The 24,537-nt window shown below is 42.4% G+C and overlaps 1 protein-coding gene across 11 annotated transcripts in view; it reads right to left on the bottom strand.

Moving 5' to 3' along the window:
• TSC22D1 (TSC22 domain family member 1) overlaps positions 1 to 14,652 on the bottom strand; it is a 97,427-nt gene extending 82,775 nt beyond the window's left edge. For 6 of the 11 annotated variants that reach the window (XR_012659599.1, XR_012659603.1, XR_012659605.1 and 3 more), the window contains exons 1-2: positions 14,169 to 14,651; positions 10,633 to 13,490 (exon numbers count right to left, since the gene is read on the bottom strand). Coding sequence is in view for 2 of the 11 variants with exons in the window: in XM_075087345.1 (XP_074943446.1) it covers positions 10,633 to 13,499 (2,867 nt within the window). In the remaining 9 variants the exon portion in view is untranslated. Of the gene's footprint in view, positions 1 to 10,632; positions 13,500 to 14,168 lie in introns of those variants that run through there. The other 5 variants (XR_012659601.1, XR_012659606.1, XR_012659607.1 and 2 more) reach the window with 3 other exon arrangements.
• Positions 14,653 to 24,537: the final 9,885 nt, after the last annotated feature.

Raw genomic sequence — 24,537 nt, 5'->3', positions numbered from 1 at the left:
GAAGTTATTTGGACATCAGAAAGCAAGTCCTTCAGGATCATCTTTTCTGCTCTTTGTTATAAAGCAGCCAGCAAAGCAGAGCCCCAGTTCACAACTAGGACTTTTTAACTACTACCCTGTAAATACGAGGCTGTATTGCTAACAAGTGCATATACTTGGTCCTAACAGTCACATGGCTGATACCATTTCAAAAATTAAAATACCTTTCCCCACCAGAAAAAGAAAGAAAACCAAAACCACCAAACATTTCACACCACCTTTCCTCCCTCCTCTCTCCAATCAAATATGTGCTCAGGAACTCCTCTTTTTCACAGGCAATTACAGAATTGGAAAGAGTCTCTCAAGCTTGGAAAGAACGAACATAGAGGCACATGCACAGCCTGCACCATTCCCTGAATTATGAGTAACTTGCCATTTCACCCAATTTACGATATTAGGCCTACTAAAGAAACACTCAACAGTGCAATATGCTGATCCATTCTTAACATAATAACCTCATTCAATAGATTAAAGAGGTATATTTATAACTTGAATTCATTTGACTGCTACAGTAAATTATTTAACAAGTACTTAAAAGATGCAGTCATTAACTCATGGTTCCTTTTATTTTGTTTTCACTTGGTCTTATTTTGTAAGAATGCAAGAAATGAAACCATAAGAGCAGCAATTGCTCCTTCTTTCACCAGCAGGTTTGTGGGGTTTTTAAACCTTAAAAAAAGAATTAAGCTTTTATATTCTCATATGCATGTATACTGATACATGGCATTCAGGATTTCAAACCAAAGAATTTAAAAAAAATAATCAAAACATTTGGCAGAGATTTCAAGTTAAGGCTAGGTCATGATTTTTACCACAGAGCCTGTAACATAAAAAAACATAATGCTGAATATAAACTAATTATTACTATAAAAACCTTCCTTGCCAGATCTCAGATGCTCAGAATTTTAGAATCCTGTACTGCAAGTGACTTCAAGGGACAGCGACAATTAATACCTTGCACAAGTTTACACATGCACAACAACCATGAAACATCCTTAGCTGCTCTGCTTCCCCTTGCATGCCTTTCCACAGGGCAGGCATTGCTGCATGAACCCTCATGAAATCCTAGAGGAAACAAGAGCATTCCACTTCTGTCAGGCTCAACCTGGAAGTAAGAATTAAGATGCTGTTTATAGTGCACAGACTTCCTCAGAGAAATATGGAATCTCTTCACATGGTACAAAGAAAAACCATTATGATACTTTGACACATATACATAACATCCAGTAAAATTACCAGGCTGAAAGTAATTTTCCAGGAAATCCACAGAAGTTGATGTGGGGGTTTTCTGTTTGGTTTTTGTTCTGGGGAATTTTTTGTTTTGCCTTTTTTTGTTTGTTTTTTATTTTTTACTATGCTTATCCCAACTCAGTGGCAATATATGCCAAACAAATCACAACTCAGATTCCACCTAAGAAGTTTTTGCTTGCTGCTCTTTAAAAAGAGAAATATTTCAAAATTTCAGTCACTGTAGAAGTCAGTGCAATCATACATGAGTTACCAGCTTTATTTTTAATCAGTCTTCCTTACTAGCTATAGCAGCACTAAATATATATAAGCACAAATTTAATACAGTTACATTTTTAATTATTTGATTTCTAGTTTCTTATATATGTTATGACTGCCAGTCATCATCTCATCTATACACAACTGTGACAGAAGCTGGGCGAAGCGAAGGTCAGTGAAGCTTAAAAGGCATTTGAGTTTTCTATCATCTTGACAGGGATTTCATCCCTCTACATTGTGCAGGCAGTTCAAAGTTACTGGAAAACATTAAAAGGTATTTCTATGCCATACATTTGCTTACAATGATTTAAAGGAAAAAACCATTTCTAAACCAAGCACAAGCAACTCACAACAGATACTAAATTCAGGAATTTTATGCAGTTCAAAGGATTGCTGACTAGATATCTGAGCACTGAAAAAGGTTAACACTCAAGCTACCAGTACCTAGGACTGTTACTGACCCGTGAGACAATGAATTAAAAATAAAAGATCAAGAATGTCTGAAAAAAAACCTGCGTAACTTACATTTGATTTGTACCTACAGAATGAACCAAGTGTAACTCTAAGGACACAGAAATAAGCATATACTAATCGCACTGTGCACTGAAATTACCTTATCTGCGTAACTCATCTTTAAGAACTACGCTGCAGTATAGTAGGAAAAAAGCTATTAAACAAATTAAGACACTAAGACTATTCATAGAATTACAGAATGGTTTGGGTTGGAACAGACCTTAAAGATCATTTGGTTCCACCCTGCCACCATGGGCAGGGCACCTTCCACTAGACCAGGTGGCTCAAAGCCCCATCCAACCCAACCTTGAACACTTCCAGGGATAGGGCATCCACAAATTCTCTAGGCATCCTGCTCCAGTGCCTCACCACCCTCATTGTAAAAAATTTCTTCCTTATATCTAATCTAAATCTACCCTCTTTCAGTGTAAATATTGTTGAACACGTATCTACTTTTTCATAAGCTTTCATTACTGTCCCTAATACTTAGCACAGTACTTTGATACCATTGCTTAAGCAACTCCTGAAGAAATTAAAATCTTGGTTATACATGAAGAAATCAGACCCCTGAAAAGTTCCTGCTGGATATCCATGCATATCAAAACATCAAAAAAGAAAAAAAGACATACAAACAGAAGGTTAGACAAGTACTTAATTCACTCACAAACTCAAACAATCTGCCTGGCAAAGTGGTTCAACACACTTAAGCAGCAGGTTAGAAAACACTCTACAACCAACTTCTAGTTTCTATCAAATCTATACTGTACTAGAAATACTGTCTATATTTTTTAAAAGAGTGTAAGCCGATCTGTATCTTTCTGTTAAGTTTAAACTTAAAGATCTGCTGCTGCCTGCTTTAGCAATTTAGAAAACCGTACTCTTCCACTATACTCAAAAGAATGGGTTATTCAAAAAGTGTGTGAACAGATGATCAAGCTACCCCTCAAGTTTTATTGAAATAAATACAAAGCACAGTTTTATGAAAATTTCCTTCAGAAAAAAACAAATGTCTGTGGTACCAGCATTTGTTCCTCTAGGATTAGTCAGCTTCAAATATTAAATTTCTAATCCTTCATGATAAAAACCCCTCAAACTGCTTTACTTCCTGCTCTATTATTCTAACATACATTCAAAATTCTGTACCCATTTCTGCTTGTACACTACCTAAAATGCCTAGTGAGAAAGGCTAATAATAAAGGGTAGTTTAAGTAGCAGTTCTCTGCTGAACAAAGAAAAGTTACATTGACTCTCCTGTACGATCGCTAGCCCTGCACTGCCAGAGGAAATACAAGTTGGGACAAGAGATTCAAGGCTGAATGCCTACAGGACTTAAATATACATCCTGATTGTCAAAGGTACTCGATATATGAAGCTTCATCAGCACTGTACACCTCATGAAAGCAGAATAACAAACACTTGAACACAAAGAAAAATCATTTCAAACACACATGACAAAACACATTGGCTTAAGTGCCCACATATAGACATACTTACAGGGGAATTTTTCATGCTTAGTAGTGGTGAAAGTTTGACTTCATACATACATATGGAGCATCACTTAGACTCAAACATACTCCTACGTTTATACAGCCCAGTTTAAATGGTTTGGGTTCTTTTTAAATTCATATAGCATCATTTTAAACTTACAGTAGTAATATTTGGGCTCAATGTACACTTTCTCTAACTTTAAATAGTGATAAAAAGACCAGTGAAGTTATAGAAAATTACTAACTAAATTTAAAAAGGTTAAATTAGCAGCATTAAAACGACTTAGATGAAGTCAAGATCAGTAAGTGTATGTTAAGACCGTAGAGTAGAAAGGAAACCCACAGGAGTAATTTCTGAAGCAGAAAAAATAATGCCAAAATATATTGAAGAACGTGTAACAGAAAATTAATCGCTTGCTCAAAGAAAAACGGTGAACAAGTTTACTGTGACTTGTGTTCAAGATTTTACTTTGCAATTGTAAAAAAATAAAATTGAACAAGTTCAGTTATTAAAGCATAATATTGTATTTGAACTATGATTAGTATTATTCTTAGTTTCTACATGGCACTAAAGTCGTAAGTCCTCATTTAGTAGGTACTAGGCAAGCCATTTAGTCCATAAGGTAACCAACAATGATAAAATATCTGAACTATCACAGGCATTTGTGTAACATTTGCACATACAGGATCGTTACAAACCCTGCCTGCCAAACATTTATAACCTCTAAATCCCTCTCAGGAAAGTCTATCCAGCTTCAGCAGATGATGGAGACTTGTGCATGTAACTGCAACCACAAACCAATTCCCACTTCTAACACTGATAATGCATAATAGGTGTTTGGGGGCCGCACAAAATGAGCTGATACACCACAGCTGGCTGTAGCACAATTACTACCTTTGTTAGCAAATTCCAAAGACAGACCAAGAGTTAAAGTGTTGCAAGGCATTAAAGCCAGAAGGACGATCAGGTGCTCCAGTCTGATACCATAATTATGCTGCACTTCCATCATGCAATTCGTAACTCTGTGAATGCTTTAGAACAGGCTAAAATAAATAAAGCAGTGTCTCCAGTCGCTCAAGAGTTCTTTCCATCTTCACTTTAGGCTATGGTTCCTTGGACAACCAAGCTGAGAATAAACTAGTTCCTTATTTATGGTGATCATTACCATGAAGTAATTTATTGAATAATCCTACCCTTAGTCCCTGCTTAGAATGTTCTTAAAGCATGCTTTTGCTTAATAGCATTGACTTTGGTGGCCTAAGCACAGTAAATGAAAGGTATAGGCTCACTTTTAAAAAAAGTTTTCAGTCATTTGTTAAAGTATAATATGTATTACGCACAGCACATTTCAGTCTCATAAATTAATCAAGAATAGAAAAGAACCAGTGCATTAAATCAATGAGAACAAAGACACACTATTCTTTTCTATTCTTGTTTACATTTCACCTCCACCAAATTGCAAACCCAGATCACAAATTATTCCCAAAAAGGTCATACCAGGAATACACCTGCTATTATTACGCTGCTATTTAGGCATGCGCAGTTTCTTCTTCTAGAAGACTCTACTAGCAATACTGCTGTTTACAACTTGATCTACTTCCCAAGCTGTTAGAGACAGGTCTGAAAAAGCTTATTTACTTTAATATCCTCTGTAAAATGAACAGCATTATTACAGGTTTTTTTTTGCAGCACAGGTGTGCTATCCATATGTCTTTTTACTTACACTTAAGCAAGGTACATTCACATTTTGGATGTTTTTGTTCTTGTTTTAATAATTTCCCCCACCCATCCTCATGAATCTGCTAGTTACCAGTGTTACAGCCACTAATCTATTGCGGCATTATCTAGATCACAGTAACTTGTAAAGGCTGAAACATTTCTCTGCCAACATGCAGACTAACAAACAGATAATTCTGATTTCCAGGTTAGCCTGTACCGTAAAGAATGCAAATCCTGAGACAGTAACAAAAATTCCTTTTCAACACAAAATATTTTAAAAGCTTTTGTTTGGTTTTACATACACATACATAGATAATTTGGTCTGCTTATACACTGACAATTTCCAAACAGCAGCCAAAACTGTAGGGCTAACATTTCCTAGAAATCACGTTATCAGTTGGAGAGGTACGTTTCTCAGCATCTCCAATAATCTGCCTTGAGTGCTAAATTACTGCTTTTATAACCCCCTGAAATCTGGTGGTTCTTCCTGCCTTCAAAGCCAACGCAATACCAAAGACTGTAGCAATCCCTTATGTGAAGTATATCATGGCATGCAGAAATGAGGCAGAAATGCATGGCATATATAAAAGACAGCAGAGAAAGGTCCGTCTAAGCAGGTGTTGCCACCTGCAGCTGGCCAGCAGACATGCAAGGTCCAGACCCTAAATTCCTCATTTTTGTTTACTTAGAGCAGAGAGCTAACAAAGCCAATTCCACCAATGGTATGTATTTTATTTCATCAGATGAAATGAGAAGCTAGACTTGTCAGCATGACACAACAGCAACCACACTTTCTTCAAAGCGTTCCCTTTTTACTCATGTGATTTGTCATTACCGAAACTATTTTTTCAAGTTCCATAAATAGCCAAATTGACGATATAAAGAGACTTCTTTTAAAAAGTCAATCTCCTAGAATTCAAAGTTATGCAACTTTGGCAGGACGCTGAAGCACATTAAAACTGAAAAATGTAAAACAACACTGCCATTAGGATGCAATTAAAAAAAATACCACAAATCCATTCTAAGCCACCATAAACCCTTTGTTGTAAACTATCTTCTAAAAGCACCTTCTCCGTTTTTCATCAAATACGGAGAAGCAAAACTTCCAGCAAATAAAAAGCCCCTATAAACTCTAGAACAGCTTACAAAAAAATAAATACTACAATAAAAATCTTTAACTGAAACTTCCAATTCTACTTTAGTATGTTCATTCACTACTGCCTACCAATGCCTTCAACAAGTATTAAATTACATCTCCAGAAATCTCATTTGTACCTGATAAACCTTCCTACTCCACACAATGAAAATTTGTCCAATTTCCTGAACATACTCTGGCTTTACAAGTTAGTGCTAGTTACTACTACTAGAGATTGTCAAAGGCTGTTCACAAGTCTTCCAATTCTCATATGTTCAGCTTTCATCTTCCAGCCTCTCCACAGATTTCGTAACACACCAAAACATATATCCTACACAGAAAACACACTTCTTCCACTTGTTTTATTTTTTCCTCTGTCCAGCTGTAAAGGGATCTCTTGAAGAGAAATTTGTATTAAAAATAAAATCACAAGATATTGTCAGATAATAAAGCATACTTCAAATCTCTATGTCAGTTTTCTGTGTTTATCATCACCTTTTCCTCCTTTCTCTTTCACTTCACTGCTGGAGGAAATGCATGAACAGGTGAAAAGAACTTGCAGACTAAAGAATGCAGACAACTCTACAGGAAACACTGTCAAGGACAGGGAGAAAGTTGTTAGTTCTTTTAGCCTTCATTCACAAAAAAATCTGCTTTTGAGTAATGGTAAACAACATTTCAGACTAAGTTATTTATAAACTCACTTATAGCAGCCTTTAAGTGCTGTAAAATATGGTTTGGGGGTTTTTAAGTTTTCACTTTACAGGTAAGTCTGTACATAATCTTACTGTAAGCATCAACAGCATAATAAAGCATTGTCTAGGAATTTGTAAAACTGATTCTTCAACGTGAAGTATAAATGCACAAAAGAATTCACTGCAATATAAATAGGTATTTTTCCATACTTAAGTTTCAAAAGCATAAAAATAAATCCTCTTCTACCATTCTAGAGATGAAATAAGCTCAAAAAACCACATGTAAAATTGACAGGGTTTAATAACTGAGCAGAATAAACTGAGGTAACTGCTGCAAATCCAAGAAACTATGAGAATTACGCACTGAGTCCATACCATGATTCAAGAAAAAAAAAGATACTTAGCATCCAAATAACTGTCCCACATAGACTGAAATATTAGAACGAAAGACTAGTCAGAAAAACTAGGGGTGGTTTAGGTTTTTTTTGAGTTTGGTTTGTTGGGGGGTTTTTTGTTGTTTTGGGGGTTGTTTTGGTTTGGTTTTTTGATCTTTTTTTAAATACAGAAACTATAACTATATTATTTGTATCCTCTTTTTAATAAATAAAGTTTGCAAATAATTTTCCATATGGCTTGCATACCAAGTTTTTAATATATCTTATTTCAAGTCATAGTGAAGATTAACAAAAAAAATTGTTCATACTGGGGAAAAAAAGGTTACAGTTTTCAGAGCAGATATGCTCCACACTGTCTATATTTAAAAGGCCATGCCCTGATAACAGTCATTCAAAGAGCTGCAAATGGTGTTCTAAAAACTGAACAGAGGTAATGACTTAAAGATACTGGCACGTCTTTGAATGCAATTATATACAGGTTTAACGAAAGCTGGGAGTTAATCTAAACAAGGTATTACATGGGTCAGACGTTTTTTCAAAGGCACACCAAATGGAATTTTACAGCTTCTTCACTGGCCTAATTATGTCGTCACTTATTTCTTTCTCCCATCTTTTCCCTTGCCAGGTTTAGAATCACTTGGGATGTATGATAGAAATCTTCAGTGATATATGTACATATGCACATGAGACAGAGAGAAATGGGGATTTTATACACACATATTTACAGTATACCTGCTTCTTAAATGTTTATGTACTTTTGCAATACATTACCCTTTACCTCCTGTAAAAGAGGGAATAATCTAACAAACAGGCAAAAACCTCAAGAGAACTCTAACTGGAGACATCCCATGGCCAGAAGTGAGGAGCCGAGAATAACAATGGCACATCTTGCACTACCTTTAGTGAGCTGATGAGGTCTAAGCTCCAGACCAAAAGAAATTCCAGACAAGATAACAATACAAGTAATACCTTGCCCTGAGATCCCTTTGGAAGTGGAAAGAGAAGTAATCTCATGAAGTTTTTAATGTTACAGGGAGAAGTGCTGCTGTAAACTATCTAATTGCACACAAATGTGACCTGACCACTGCTGCCATACAAAAAAAACCCCACACCATTATTTTTCATCTCCATTTAATAGAGTCATATCCTGCTCTGTGTAAAGCATCTAAACACTTTTCCAACTGCAGCTAAACAAAAGTATAGTCTACCTGGAGATGACAGCTTGAACAAAGACACAACACGCATGGAAAAAGAAAGGATATGATCTTTGGCTAGCCAAAAAACAGAGGAAGAAGGTATTTCTGGCAATTGTTACCCTGAGGGATTCAAACATTCTGGGAAAAACTACCAATCGTGGCAAAAAGCTAACATATGCTCTTAAAATCACAGTACAGTCACATGCTAGATGTCATTTTCCAAAACACTGAGTATCAATGAGCTTATAACTCTCTTACTCAGCTAGGATCACCTTAAAGCTTAGGGGGCTTTTTTGGTTAGTTAAAAAAAAAAAACTACCAGACATCACCAAACACAAACAGGACCCATGAAGAGAAGGATTACTGTGCTGGTTTAGAAAGATTGAAGGAAAAGAAAAAAACATTTGACAAAATTGACTGCTAGTAGCATAATGGTGACACTGTGGGCTTTAACACCTCCATCTGTCTTTTCTACCACCTTCACGTACTTATCGACGAAAAAACAATCAGGATGAAGCAGTGTTGGAACTTGTCTTCTAGCACTCCTGGAAGACAAGCTGCTACTCATTATAGCTCTCTGGCATCTTAGAAAGACACGATGAAAGCCACTAAGGCAGTCAACACCTCATGATCAACATGATCAGACTGCTGACAGAGTTAGTATTTTCAATATTAAGAATCCAGCCTCTCCCAGCAACCCATTTAATTATGGGGTTTTTTTTAAATAAAGTTTGGCCACTGATATTACTCCTGATTTAAGTTATGGCACCAAGAAGATATTTAAGAAGTACGTCGCCTCCCATTGCTACAGCATTTTTCCCCACCTTGTAAGTGTTTAGTGCTTTGTCTCCTAACATGAGTCTCAGTTTTACTTTTCTAGTGTTCTTTTCTGTCCTCTCCCATATTCTCAAGGCAGGTTATCTTAAAGTTACTTCTCCCATTAACATAGCTTCTTCTTAGACAAGAAGTTCTTTGGCAGAACCACCAGAGTCTTCTTGTCCATTTGTAAATGCGTATCTCAAGAGGTCCTTGATACAGTAAGGAATATCCACATGTAATTGATATCAAACAATTGCACTTTAGAACTGCTGTTTGGAGTACTTCAGCCTGTACACGCAAGGGCCTTTCACAACTGACACAGCTTCTCCGCACACATGGTCAAAGAAATGAGACTATTAACATGCACATACTATCAAGACCAGCCAGTGGTCATTGGTTTGAAAAGGTGAAGGTGAAAGAACATGTGCAGTTTCACTCTGACTGCGCAGACTTGGTGTGCCAGGTTGAAAGGCTCACCACCCCTCCACAGGCCTGAGCGGCTCTCACAATGGATTAATGCTTTGAAGCAAAACCACCAAGACCAAAAGTGCCCCAAGTTCAATTTAAAGAGCCAAAACAGTGTTGCTGAACCTCCCTTTTCCCACCATACTCATTTGCCCAAAGCATCTCTTGGCTGTCAAAGAAAAGGCTTCTACATATGCCACAGACTCGCAACTGGTTTAACCTGAGTAAAGCCAATACTTGAAAACGAGAAGCTGAGGCAGGATGAAGTCTAGGCTTGTGAAGAAAAAAGCAAATCTACCTAAGAATAAATATTAATTATTTCAGTATAATAAATAATCTAAACTACAATCACCACTAGCATACCCACATTCCACTGTATTCTTTTGTCTTCCTCTATACAACAGGAATATACAGTCACAGATTGTTAAACACAATTTACCCACACAGTAGTTTCAGAGCATAATCAATACAGCCCACCCCCTCAAAAGAAAAACAAGTATTTTAATACAATACCTACGTGTGCTGGGACCTGAGAAACAGTATTTCTAATTAAACCAAAACATCACACCGCTTCTTTTCACAGAATGGCTGTAAGGAGACCTGCAAGTTAGTGCAAATCAAATCAGACAGCATATTTCCAATAAAGTCACAGGCAGTCTTACCTCTCATCCTCACCATCTACGAGGGGTGTTGTCAACGGCAGCACCTTCAGCGGAAAGAGGGAAGCAGAAGGCGGCGCATTGCTGCTACCGCCATCTGAAACAGCTGATGCTCCAACACCACTCTCGCCACTGGCAGCTTGAGGTAAACCCACTAAGGAAGGTTCTGTAGGGCGTCTGCCGTCTTCAATTTGGCTTACAACTGACTGAGCTAGTGATTGTGCAGGGAACTGGGTAGAGCTTAGCGGTATCTGCTGCGGCACACTCTGCGCCACTGGCATACCTATACTTGTTGATATCAAGGGAGGCTGACTAACACTTTGAGCCAAATTCCCATTCTGCACTGCTGAAGCTTGTCCTATATTCTGTGGCTGTCCCAAACCTATAGAAGCAGAAGGTATGCCAGGAGGCACAGCTGAACCAGCTTGACTTGGTGCAGGAACAGTGCTAGCAGAAGGTATAGGGCTAACAGCAGGCAGCTGCTGGCCAGTCATCCCTTGGACTACAGATTCCACTCCTTGTGCCTGCGGCTGTACAGGTAACAAGGTGTTTTGCTGAGCAATGACCATCTGCTGAGGAAGGCCTGAAGCACTAGCCTGTAACCCCTGCTGCATTATTCCTGTCTGCACAGGCTGCACTACTTGTGAAGATGGAGGAGCAGCCGTTGACGGCATGACTGGAGGTGGAATTTGGTTTGCAGCAGATGGTGGTTGCACCACAGCAGCTACACTTGCCTGCTGCCCAACATTCAGCATTTGACCACTGGTACCTACACCTGGTATCGCTGCTGGAGCATGTGCAACAGGCTGAGCCGGGGCAGCAGCTGGATGTGCTTGTACTGAAGGCTGCATGCTCTGTGCCTGGGCAACAGGAACTGGTTGCCCTGCTCCTACTCCTGTAGAACTGGGCTGCATGGCAGGGGCTGGAGTCTGAAGGATCTGCTGATGTTGAATGTAGTCTGGTATAGCCCCCGTAACCGAGTTTTGGTTCACCGGCTTAACGTGACCTGCGGCCATCTGTGTAGGAACTGTCTGTTGCTGCTGCTGTTGTCCGTACTGCAACTGCTGCTGCTGTACGAGTGGCAACGTCTGCACAGGCTGCGCCGGCTGAGAATATGGTAGTTGCTGTTGAGCCATACTTTGAATGGCAGGTTGCTGGTGGCCCAGAGATGGGGATACACCTAGAATATTAACTGGGGCTGGCTGAACCCCAGTAACAGTGGTTAGACTGGCCTGTGCAGGAGGTTGGACCCCTGACTTCTGCTGTGGATAGTTTACTTCTTGAGAATGCAGCTGGACTTGTGCAAGCTGTGATTGAGAAACACTCTGTGGTATACTAGATGCTGGAATTGCCGGAGGAGCAGCGCTGCTAAAATCCATCTGCTGCGGACCCACACCTTGAAACGCTTGCTGCTGTACCACAGTAGGTGCTCCTATTTCTCCACTTCCCACACTTTCTGTATAGTGACTCAGTGTGCTTACATTGCTGCTAACAGAACTCCCACTGGTGCTCTCCCTTTCAGAAGTCACTTCAAGCGGGTTTTGTTTTATCGTCTCTACTGCTTTGTTTACTGCTACTCCTTCTGAAACTGCAACAGTGTTTTCTTTATCATAGAATTCAGTGCATGTCCATCTACCTTTTTTGAAAGGTTCAGAACTAGAATCTAGTTTTACAACCCTAAACCTTGACGTGCCAGATGCAGGCTGCTGCTGGCTTGATCCCACTGCCATTCCTGCAGTTGGATTAGTAACATTGTTAATGACACTAGAGGAAGCACTCGTACCATTGCCAACACCACTCAAGATATTCACATTAACATTGCTGCTAGTTCCAGACAAAGCATTTACATTACCAGTACTCGTGATGTTACTTAAATTTATAGTACCAAGCATGCTGCTTGCCACACTAGAACTACCGCCACCCATAGTATTTAAGGTACTCGTTCCAGCAGCAGGACTTACACCTAAATTACCAGGAGTACTTGTAGTGCGGATATTAGACACAACAGATGCCGGGGAACCAGTGGATGATGCAGCAGAAACTGGTGCAGTTGATATAACATTGTCAGAGCTTCCAGTTGTTGATAGTTTTCTAAACGATGGACTGGGCGGTGGTCCTCCAGAAACTGGGGCACTGCCCATCCCAGGATGCGATGGATGATGGTGTCCATGATGGTGGTGGTGAAGGTGGTGGTGGTGATGAACGTGATGGGGGTGAACACTTCCATTGATCACAACACTCTGCTGTGGGTGATGAGGCAGAGGAGCATGCTGCTGGGGAAGATGAGGCTGGTTTGGAGAAACAGCCCCAGGAGTCTCTGCCTCTTGGAAGTTATTTAGAGTCTCTTCAGAGGAGCTCCTCTCAGGTTCTCCCAAGTCAGTGGCCCTGGATAAAGAAACATCCAAGATTTCTGAAGACGACAGGTCTTCCGTGTGGGACTCATCCAGGTCATCGTAGCTTTCTGTATCCTCGGCTATGCTGTTGTTAGAGCTCATGCTAGCTGATATTTGAGCAGGGGTCACACTGGTAATTTGGAAGCCACTTTTCTTTTTCATTTGAGCTCCAGTCTGTGCAAGAGGCTGTGGCTGGAGCTGAGACTGTGAGAGGAGGTTCAGGCTTTGTGGAGGAGGGGGTGTCGGCTGTGGACCCACTGATGAAGATGCTGCAGGAGACGGAGGTGGCGGCTGGACCAGCAAAGGCGGCTGATAATCCTCGGCAGAGAGGGCAGCGCTCCCAACGCCGGTACCTGGTGCAGTGGGAGCAGTAACGCAGCTGCTGCCGCTGCTACTGCTGCTGCCCCTTCTAGGAAACATTGCCGGGTGCGCCATCTTCCTAGCACTAATGTCTGCGGCTGAGTCAGGCTGGTGCATTGTATCGGGTGTATTTTAAGAGTGCGGTCCCCCGGTATGGAGAGAGACAGACATACACACACAGTTAGCTTCGCGCTCACGGCAGGGCAGAGAGACACCACGCACACGGCCCCCGGCTCCCGCAGAGCACGGGCTGAGGCGCCCCGGCACCGCCGCTAACCAACCACCCCCCTCCCCTCCTCCTCCTCCCCTCCGAGACAGGGAGGGGGCGAGGACCGGTCCTCCGTCGCCTCTCCATTAGCGCCTCTGAATGTGACACTTTCAATCCTCCGCCATTCACTTTCTTTCGCCCTCTCCCCCACCCCACCCCCCCGCCTTTTGATTTCCACCACAGCCCCCCCCCCCCCCAGCCCGGCCGCCGCCGCCGCCACCCCCCCCAACACACACTGCGCCTCTCCCAGGGGGTGGGAAGCGGGCGGAGGAAATGCCCGCCGTTGCCGGCCGGCCCCGGGGGCGAGCCCCTTCCTCCCCGCGGCGCTCCGCCGGGCGCCTCGGCTCGCCGGCAGAACCGCCCTCCCCGCGGCGGGCGCCGCCGCCGCCGGGCCGCCGCCGCCGCCTCCTCGGCGGGGCGAGGGCAGCCGGCGGGCCCTCAGGGCAGCCCGGCGAGGCGGACGGCGCCCCTCGCCATCACCGCTCTAGTAGTAGTAGTAGGAGAGCGCAGATACGTACAGGACTGGCGCACAGCAGGGCGGCAGCAGCAGGCTGAGCCGGGCAGGGACATCCCCGTCAGTGGCAGCCATGGAGCTGAATCATTTTGGGTATTAGAGAGACAGAATAAGGAGGGAAGAAAAGCAGCGGCAGCCCAACAAGAGAGTCCATGAAAAGGAGGGAGGGAGGAAGGGGGAGCCAGCCAGGCAGCCTCTCTCTCTCCTCCCTCTGTGTCTGGCTGTCTCTGGAGGAGGCTCCGCTCCGCACGCTCTTCCTTCCCCCTCCGCCTCCTCCCTCTTTATAACAGGCGGCACCCGCTCTTCCTCCGCAAAACCGCGCCTGGCAGCAATCCTCCTCTACCCCGTCCTTTCTTCCCTCCCGGCCTCTCCCGGCTCTCCCTGCCGGCGCCGGTCTCTCCCCCTCCCGGCCCCGTCTCCTCACGGAGCGCTGAAGGAGGGCGCTGCGCGGGGCTGCAGGGGGGAGGGGAAAGCTCGCCAAAGGGGAGGGCAGGCGAGAGACAACGTAAGATGGCGGCCGCCGCGCATGCGCGCCCCGCCGGCAGACATAAAGCCCGTCTGGCCGAGGCCGACGGAAATAGGTTCGGCTCAAGAGGCGGAAATTGCCGAGCGGCGCCGAGCCCAGGGAGGGGGAAGGGCGGGGGGTGTCCCCGCGTGGCGGCGCTCCTGGCTGGGGAGGGGGCGCCGGGCAGGGGCAGGGGCAGGGCTAGGGCTGCTGCCGGGCTGCTGCTATGGTGGGCAGTGTCGTCCCCATCACACACACACCCCACCCCCCAGGTGCCCCTCTCTCCCTTTTCCCCGGGCCCGCAGCATGACTGTGCCTCACATGACCCGCCGCCGCTTCCCTCCCCCTCTCCTCAGCTCCGTTGCAGATTTATTCAAGTTGTTCATCACCTTCCTCCCCTCCCTCGGTCCAGAATATTCCTGCCCGTTCCTTCCCCACCCCACCGCGCATGGGGAAAGCGGAGGCGCCTCGCTCGGGGTCCGCCTTCCCCTTTGTGCCCCGGCGGCTCGCGCACAGCCTCCACACACGCACACACCCCCCACCCCCCCATGGGCGGGGGTCGCCGCGGGTGACTCCCCTTACACCTCAGAATGGCCGCCCGCCCTAGTCGCTCTCCCCGCTTAGCCCGCCGGGCGTGAAGGTTCCCCACCCCCCACCGCCCTAGGGCGGGAGGACTGTGTCACCGGGCGGTGACCGGAGGCCCCAGGCCGGGCGGGAGGTGCGAGCCCGGTGCTGGGGCGTGGAGTGGGGCGGCGAGACGGTGTCGGTGGCGCGGGGACGCGGGGCTGCGGCAGGCACCGGCGGTGCGAGCGGCAGCGGGACGCCCGGAGGCGGCCGGGTCAGTGAAATTGTTCCTCTGCATTCACAGGGGACACGTGTGTGCGGAGGAGCTTCTGGTGAGAGGTTGAGAGGAAACACACCAAAGCCCTGCTCTAAAAATGATGCCGTTCAAAGTATTTTTAAGTAACTAAACAAAACTGAGGTGAAATCCACCGACCTTCCCTCGCCGTTTCAGTGCCGGCATTCTGCCAGGGAAGAAAGACCATGTGGTTCTCACAGGTGGGTAGCAAAGCTTGACAGGCCTGTCATGGTGGGGCTGTTCCGGGTTGCCCTGTCCCAAACTGAGCTTCTCCTCACCGTGGAGCCACAGCCATCCAATCTCTGAAGACGCTCGATGCGTGCATGTTCGCCAGGAGGTTTTCCTTATCGTCCTTGTAGCTGTAGGCGTGCAAGGAGGTGCCCAGCAGGTAGGCAGGTGTATCATGGCCACGCCAGCCTGACAGATTCGCACCATCAGCATTGCTCCACTTCTCGCATCAGCAGGACCCCTGTCCAGGAGCACTTTCAGAGCACGATCAGTTGGGCATCCCACTTTCTTACGGAGAGGGGGACTGGTTCATACCTTCTTCCCCCCTTTCTCCAGCAGCCTGGTGGTAGGGTGTGCACCAGTGGCCGGAGAGCTGCCCGTGGTCCTACCTCCTGGTAGCACATCCTTGTTTCCAAACACAAGCATTAATGGAGGTGGAGGTGTCTCAAACTGCTGCTCTGAAATTGGTCTGGTTTGCATGGAATAATAAAATATTCACAGGACTTGACTGGCTCGGGCTGGCTGATTCTGTAACCTGACTATGAAGCCCAGCGGTTAGGACAGTCAACAGGGCACGGGGGAAAAAAATGGGGCTTGGCGTTTGCTGCAGTGAATATTTAAGTGCATCATGAAGAGTAGTAGAACTTTAATGGGAGAGAAGTTGTGAGAGTCCGAGGTGTTATATCATATAGCTGAGTCATGAGAGAGTTCTTGTGGGAGATGTAAATGTTACTTCCTACAGGCAGAGAGGAGATTTGAGTCTCCCATGTTCGGTGTGTCGCATTTAATCACTTGAGGGACTAAAAAAGCTGTTTTTCCAGCTCCATTTTGTGAAAAGGGTGAGGATTCAAGGTCACACACACACAGTGAGAGCTTTTGCAGCCTGTTCCTGAATTTCACCCTTCCATCTTGCCTCTCCCTGTTAATGTAGCTTATCTAGCTCTCACTCAGTGTGGGGACAGGGGTGGCTTTGAGAAAATCATGCCTTTCGCAGCCTAATTCCTTTTATATCTGGAATGCAGAAATTCAGCTCAGATCTCCAGGCGCCTGAAAGGTGGACTTGCAACCTTTGCTCCTTCTGTGGCTCTAGGACGCTGCCTGCACACAGACAGTGCCAAACTCTATGAAACAATTGACATGTAATTAAATAAGAATTTGCCTTTTCTGAGAGCAAGACAGTATAATTTTTTAAAATTTATAATCAGAAAGAACAGCTTGAAGACCATACTACCTGAACATGAGCTGACTACAGGAAGGAGCCTTTGTGTAACCCTCTCAGATTTCAGGAAAGCATCACAAAGGTGTCCACAATTTGTCTACATCTTGATGCACCCTTATATCTGTCTTTAATGAGATACTCACATGTGTAAACATTTTTGAGATGAGAGCCCGAGGTTGCAAGCCAACTTCCATCATAAATTCCTGTTCTGTCTGCTTATAACTTTCCCAGAACAATTTCCTCGAGGAATTAAGTCTTCTATGATTAGTCCCAGCTCAAAGATGATTTTTTTTGAATGTTTGAACAAAGTCCAACTACTTTTAAAGCTCACAAGCTATGAATACAGATGAATCTGCTTCTAACCTTAAAAATTGTGCAAAAGTAACTCAAAAAGGATTGCGCTATACAGTTTGTATGTACCTGATAGACATCAACAAGCCTGGAAAAGAATTAAAATAGTTGTATTGTCGTCGGTTAAATGTTTGCTTTTGCCCACACTAACTTGTATTCATTTGAATAGTTGGAAGTCTTTTGGGCTATAAACTTCTTAGTAAAGCATGTAAAACAGTTCTTTAAATTGGGTCCGTGTAGTTCTTTTCTTATACAAGAGAAACTGAAGAAAAAATGAAATTTAGGTAACAGTGTTGGCTTACCTGCATAGTGCAAGCACTGGACAGTTACAGCCCAAACGATGGTCTAGACTAGACAAAGCACATCTGAAGTGGCACGTTTGAAATTAACTTTTTAATGCTGTTTGTAAATACAAACATTTTCGTGTTACCCCTTTTTTTCTTTGCTTATCCATTTTCATTAGGTATATGCTTACACTTCTCTTCCTTTTTTTTGTAAGCCTTAGACTAAGCATGAAAACGGGATTCTCAAAGACTTAATTCCATTTCATATCCATTAAGGTTTATGAAATTAAAATTAAACAATTGAAACTGATAATTTAATTGCTATGAATTGTGTTATTTAGTTGTTGTTCAAAGTGGAAAAAGAAATTTCATCATATATGATGATTTACAAATATTCATTTACGTACACATTTACAAAATATTCATTTGCTCATTTACAAAACACCAAATACATCAAAATTCAGCCACAACTCAATTGACCACCTTCATGTGTGGACAGTAAGTGAAATTACTTATGTAATTGTGGAATTAGTTATTCCAAACAAGTCCACCTGCTGTTTTTCAATTAACTGTATCAATCGACTACCTGGAACCAGAGGTGCTTGTGCTGTCACTGGATGGATCCAGCACCTTGTTCACCGTGCTCAGTGCTCATGACTACAGGGCAGACGGTCCTGCAGTCCCGTCACTACCTCAGCTGGAGACTGAAGACTACTGGAGGGTTGGCAGGATAGAGGAATCCCCTTGGATTGCATCTCCTGCATACATGCTTCCCAAATGAGCAAGCACGGATGGGGTTGATGCAGCCGTTGCTGCCAGGTGGGGAGAGTGAGTGTCCACAAGAACTCCTATTTCAACCTTGAAATCTTATAATTCAGGTTAGAGCAAGAGAACACGGTCTTCACAGTGTAAACATTTAGAGATTTGTCACCCATATAGGTAATATTTCTTCATACAGGAAACAACATGCCTTGTTGCCACCACAGATTCTCCAAGGATACCAAAAGCAGCAGTATTTTAATTTTTTCTTTCTTTGGCTCCTTCACTATATGACATAGTTGTATGTGTTCGTCCTAGCATATGCAGTAGTTTATGTCTTTGTACAGAGTAATTATAAAGCCAACATATGGGAACACTGTGAATTTTTTACTCAAGACAATTATGGCAAATCAGTCCGATGTGTGTTTTAAATCCCATGTGACTGCTTCATAAATTTTTTTTTAAAATGAAAACAATTCTTTAATGATATGAAGCTGCCATTGTTAGTTTAGACAGAAGGCTTTTCTGTGTTCCTTAATGTTGCTGACTGTAGGTTCTAAGTTGATTTGCAAAGGTGTATGCAATTTTTTTCTTCCTTCTTAGAGAAGTACTCATAAGGAGATTCTCACCTTTCAGCTCTGAAAAAGTTGTAATTCTGCTTCTGCATTTTCTTAGAAAGTTCAAGTCAAGTCTTGATCTTCCTTTCTTGTTTTGTTTTTAGTTGGCTGGTTAGTTGGTTGATTGGGTTTAGTGACTGATTCCAAAACGCCTACTGAGACATTTTTCAGCCCCTATTTTAATTCTTATGAAATAACATTGAACTTTTTGGAAAGGAAAGTTTTCTCACAAGTTTTTGTTAAATAAATCCTTGCAGAAATTGACAATTCTAGCAATCTTAAAAAAGAAAATTGGCTTCCTTTAGACTAGTCAGGTCTTCTCCAATGCCAGTATACTCAAAATTGTATCTTTCTAGATCATCTCGAAAAGTTGTTTTAAAATATTCATTATACCTGCACTTAGGGAATGTGGCCAAGTAGGTAGTCTTCATTTTTTTACGGGGATTGTTTTCAAATTCAGATCTTATGAAAGACTTCTAGAAGCTTTATCATCACTTTAAACTGTATAGACTATTGGTGTATAGAATATGTGCATTGTATTGCAGGAGCGAGGGTTAAAAATAGATCCTCCACCAGCCCTTGACGGACACATTACCAGCCAAAAGACCACCATGATTTTATTACTGTTATCATCTTTCTCTCCTTTACTTCTCCATTTTAACTTCTGATTGTAGTCAGCTGATGAGACTGCATCTTACAGAAGTGCCAAGATCTGGAAAGTATTTCTGGGAGACCTCAACCTACAACTGTAGTGGATGAAGTTCCACTGTAGTCTGAGATCATTTATTTAATTAAGTGCTTGTAGAGTACAGGTCTTAGATTGTTAACTGTTTGATCTTTGATTAGTCAGCCAAGTGGTATATATAATTAAGCTGAAGATCAAATAAAATAGATGATCAAATAATCGAAAAATGGTCTAGTTGTTAAATAGACCCTCCCTTTTTTACCTCTGGAAAATCTGTGAACAAAGTAGCAAGTCAGCCAGTTTTTTAGATTAGTTTTAGCTTTTATGAATTAATCATAAACATTTTCACAGAACTCTTTAATAGCATTGGAAATGTGAGCCCTTAGTTTGTGGTTCTCAGTGGCAAAGATTGTGTGGAATTGTTTCTTTCAACTGATCCTAACCCTGATAGAGGAAGGCACTTACGAAAATGCTTTGTTTAAGAACGACACTTTGTGTCCCCTGACTACACCGGGACTGCAACTTATGTGTGATTTTCTGAATGATCAGGGCTGAATTTGTCCGCTGTGATGAGGCACAAACCTTTAAAATAGGCTAGGAATAAAGAAAGAGATTTGTGGATATTTTTTTCCCTTGAAGCACCAGGCTTGTTCAATGCAGAATTCTTTAGAAGAGCAGAATGCGTGGCTAGTTAGTATTTAGCACAGCCACACAATTTTTGTCATTATATTATCATAGATAGGCCGTCCTAGTTATGAAGGGTACAGGCAAATCCTTCTTGAACTCATTTAATGGTCTGAATCTTGTGTATCTAATTTTCATCTCCCTTTTGGCTGTGTCAACGGTATTGCTTTCCATCCAAAATATATTCTGTGGAAGCAAATATTTGTTTACACAAATCCAAGATTTTCTACTGGACAGTACTTGAGCAAACTTAAACTGTGTTTTTTATATGCATTAGTCGTAGTGTAACTGAACAGCTTACTGAAAGCAAGCACAGACTGGTCATAAGCTCAGCAGAAGTAAACACAATTTTTATGAGGAGTTACTTGGTATGTTTTTCCATAACTCCAATAATAAAAATCACCTATACTATATTATTTCTTTGCTAAAGGAAATACAAATTCATTCACAGTAATAGTAAATTTAATTCCTCCACTTCTGTGAGGTCTTTGGTTTGTTTCCATGCTTTCTAATTTTTCAGACATCTTCTCTTTGATTTTCTCTGCATTTTAAATTACTGCATGTGGGACTTTTCCTTCTGCACCCATACACTGACAGGCCCTGAAAAGTCAAATTAAATGTCCTTGTGACAAAATTCAGTGGGAAACAGGTTTAGGATTTCCAGCTCAAGTACCAGAAAAAATTGCCTTTTTCAATTTCAGTAGAACAAAGGATGTGCAAAGTCCTGACAGTTCAAACATAGTCAGAGGCTTAAGTTCAGTCATGTGAACAGTCCCTTTGACTATTAACTTCTGGTCACTAAACCCCTAAAAACTTAACATTACATGTGTAAATATTTGTAGGCTCAGAAGACAAAAAGATGTGATACGTGCTAAGGTGTGGTCTTACCGAGCCTTAGGATTGTGTTGACCTTTAGTTGGTAACAGTGTAGAGGCCTTATCAAGAAGAAAGTTACTCCATATGCTGCCAGACCACGTATTCTCCAATATTTTTTGAAAGGTGCTAACTTTTGTCTGATAGGAGCTTTGTGTCTTAGCTTAAAGCCAGTCCTGCAATATTTCACTGCTTTAGGATCAAACCACATTACCTCATTTCCAGTTTTACCACTCATTAAGGCATTTTAACTGTTGTTAGTAAGAGCCTAGAAAAATGCCTATTTTAAATAAGGTATCAGAGAAAAAAGCCTGTTTCTATTGATTAGAAAGTGCTTTACTTCTGCTCAGTCTTAATACCTTTATTAGTAGTTCGGCATGGAAGTACTGATGAGAGTTTAAAGCCCATCAGGGTTGCTTGCCACATCTCACTGCCAGGTGAATTCTTAGATAATGAATGAGGAAAGGCAGAAATAGTGTCAAAACACGCCTCAGACAGTGCTGATCAGGTAGCCTGTCCTACTTGAATAAGGGGCAGTATGTCAGTGTGCCTGTCCCAGGATGCAAAATACAGCGGCGCCATAAGCGAGGGAATTGCTTCCCACAGCTAACACTCGCTGCCCAGTGTCTGCCCGGTGACTCAGTCGTCTCTTTTAAGCCATCTGTAGGAAGTAAGAGACAAACTGTGGTCAATAGATATGTAAAATCTAGCTCAGAAACATCCAGAGCACTTGCTCTCGAATTGACAGGTGTCTTCTCAGCAGCTATCGAGGATGGTCAAAGGGGAATCCTTGGTGAGAGGACTTCTAACAGCTCCCTGTTGGCGTGGGCTGCAGGACATGGTGCTTTTTTACTTTGTCCATAGAGGAAGAAGTTAATAGGATACAAATGAAATTCACAGACGTGAAGATGAGAGGTGGTGTGGAAACCAAACAGGTCCAGGAAATAACATATGGACTTAATATTTCCAGAAAAAGTACATTTGCTTAGTTCACACACTTAGTAAACACGGAATTATATATGATTTTGGAAAAGAAAATGGATGCAAAGTAACATTTTTAATGTTTGGTGACATTTGTAAAGATGCTGTTGCTGGTATACTCTAGGAGTGGTAGTAATTTAAGGATGCTGTGGTACTAGAAGTATATTGGAGATCTGGAAATAGCCCAGAGAAATGCAAAAGTGATGTTGGAAAAAGCTGGAGTTTCAGTCATAACGTGTGTTTGTTTTGCAAATTCTGGCAGGTCAAGGCATTAAATCACAAAATAATAATCTCTGACTATTTAAAGGGGGGGGTCGATATTTTTCAGACCCAGATTCAGCTCACCCCCAGTGAGGTACCTGAGTTAGAAGTGTTGCTGTAAAGTTTCTCGTAGAGAACAGGAACCTTCACCTACAACCTCTGCATCCTCTGGAGCTGCTCGTTTCTCTCCGTTAACTGCTAGGAGAGCCCAGGGTAATGAGGTGTCTGGTGTGTGTCTGTCAGCAGGGAGCTAGAGTAAGGTGGGAGGTGTGTGAGCCAACGACATAAGAAAAAGCATATTCAGACTGAACATCAGAACAAGCAGTTCTGAAGATACATTGGGCACTAACAGTGAGATATAGCCTGTGAGAAAGTGATAGAAAATCAATTACATGGACACTCAAATTTAGCGAGGATAAAATACTAAAGAATTGCCTGTAGAGAGTAATCCTATACTGACCAAGAGAGGGCTCATATAATCTGTAAGATTATTCCTACCATTAATATAAACAATACTCTTACCTGGCAAAGGACAATAATCTATAATTTAAAGCTCTTACCTGATACCAGGATTAAAGTGACAGGTGATTATCTAGTGCAGGAAAGAATGGCATTTTATTCCTCAACATTATGCTGGGGAATAAAATCACATTCTTTATATAGATAAATGTATATATGTATATAAGCATGTACATATATATGTGTAAGTATTTATATATATGGTTTTATATGTGAATATATATGTATTGTATTAGTTATATGTATAATATTTTTTTTCCTAACTGAAGCTTGGCGATGCTTTCAGTGCCTGCTAATTGACACTTCTGCACCCCTCTGCTGTCAAATGCCATTAGCTGAGGGTGCTCTGAGCTGGGTTTGGCCTGGCCTGGGCAGCCAAGAGCTCCTTCCCATGTTTCTTGTCCTTCATTCTCACAAAACTGGACAGCTTGCTACAGTCCACATAAACATGACCTCTCAAACCAAACACTGGCAGGTGGATGAAAACAGATTTGTGGGTTCAGCCCTGGCTTTATGTTGCAGACATTGCCTGCTCTTCTTTGCTCTGGCATCTGCTGCATTTGGAGGTGGTAATGCTTCATGTTGATTTTAAAAGTGTTTAAGAAGACGAAATCTGTATTCTACAAATTTCTTCCTTGTTCAGCTTCTACTGACTGTCCTAGCATACCTTTAACCTGTCATTTAAATTATATAGCACGTTCCTCAGCACACTGAAATGCATTCGTTACTGTGCTTGCTGATTCTGTGGTTTTTTCTTCATTTTTCTTCTATCCTACTTTTCACCTCTCTTAAAGTTTTTCTCCTTTCTGATACTTAGATTATTTTCTTTCTCTGTAAGACTTCCCCTTAGCTTAGATCAGCTCTAGCACATCTCTGCATAGCTGCCACCACTTTCAGTATACTGCTTTCAGACTTCCAGTTAGACCAGCTTCTTCTCGGGTAGGGTCACAGAGAGGTTATGCTGCTTCTCAGCTAATCCTCTGAGGCCTAGAAACAGGTTTTTCAAGCAGAATAAATAACTCTGCTGAGCCATTACGCTTGTTACAAAGTGTTAAATAGCTGATTTCAGTATTTTGTAGACAATGATGAGTGAATACTGCATTTTGTTTCTTTTTTTAGTCTGCTTTCCTAAGGAAACAAAGCTTACACAACTGTTCTGCCTGGCTGTCCATCTGCTTGTCTGTCAGCCTCTCTTTAATAACATTGAACCTGTTGGTTGATTTCAGGCTGGGAGAGGGATCACGAAATTATGCTGGCCCCAAAGCTCATACATTTCTGCAGCTTAGGAGAGGACAAAGTCCTAACGCACCGCTCTTATGGGACAACGGGCATCTCCATGGCCATTCGGGGCGGCGGTGGTCACATCTCCGCAGTCCAGCCTGCGGGCTCTGGCCAGCCACCACGTCCCTCCTTGGGGGCAAAGAGCTTGAAGAGGTGGGATGTTCTGGTGAGGAGAAAAGCGTTGTTGAAATGGGAAGGAAGGAGGCCCACTCCCCATGGGACTCTGAACGCAACCGAGTTTCATTATTGCTGTTGTTCATGGAACAA

Source organism: Phalacrocorax aristotelis, chromosome 1, assembly GCF_949628215.1.
Source record: "Phalacrocorax aristotelis chromosome 1, bGulAri2.1, whole genome shotgun sequence".
NCBI lineage: Eukaryota > Metazoa > Chordata > Aves > Suliformes > Phalacrocoracidae > Phalacrocorax > Phalacrocorax aristotelis.
The sequence above is the reverse complement of the archived record's forward strand: the minus strand, read 5'-3'. Positions and strand labels throughout refer to the sequence as shown.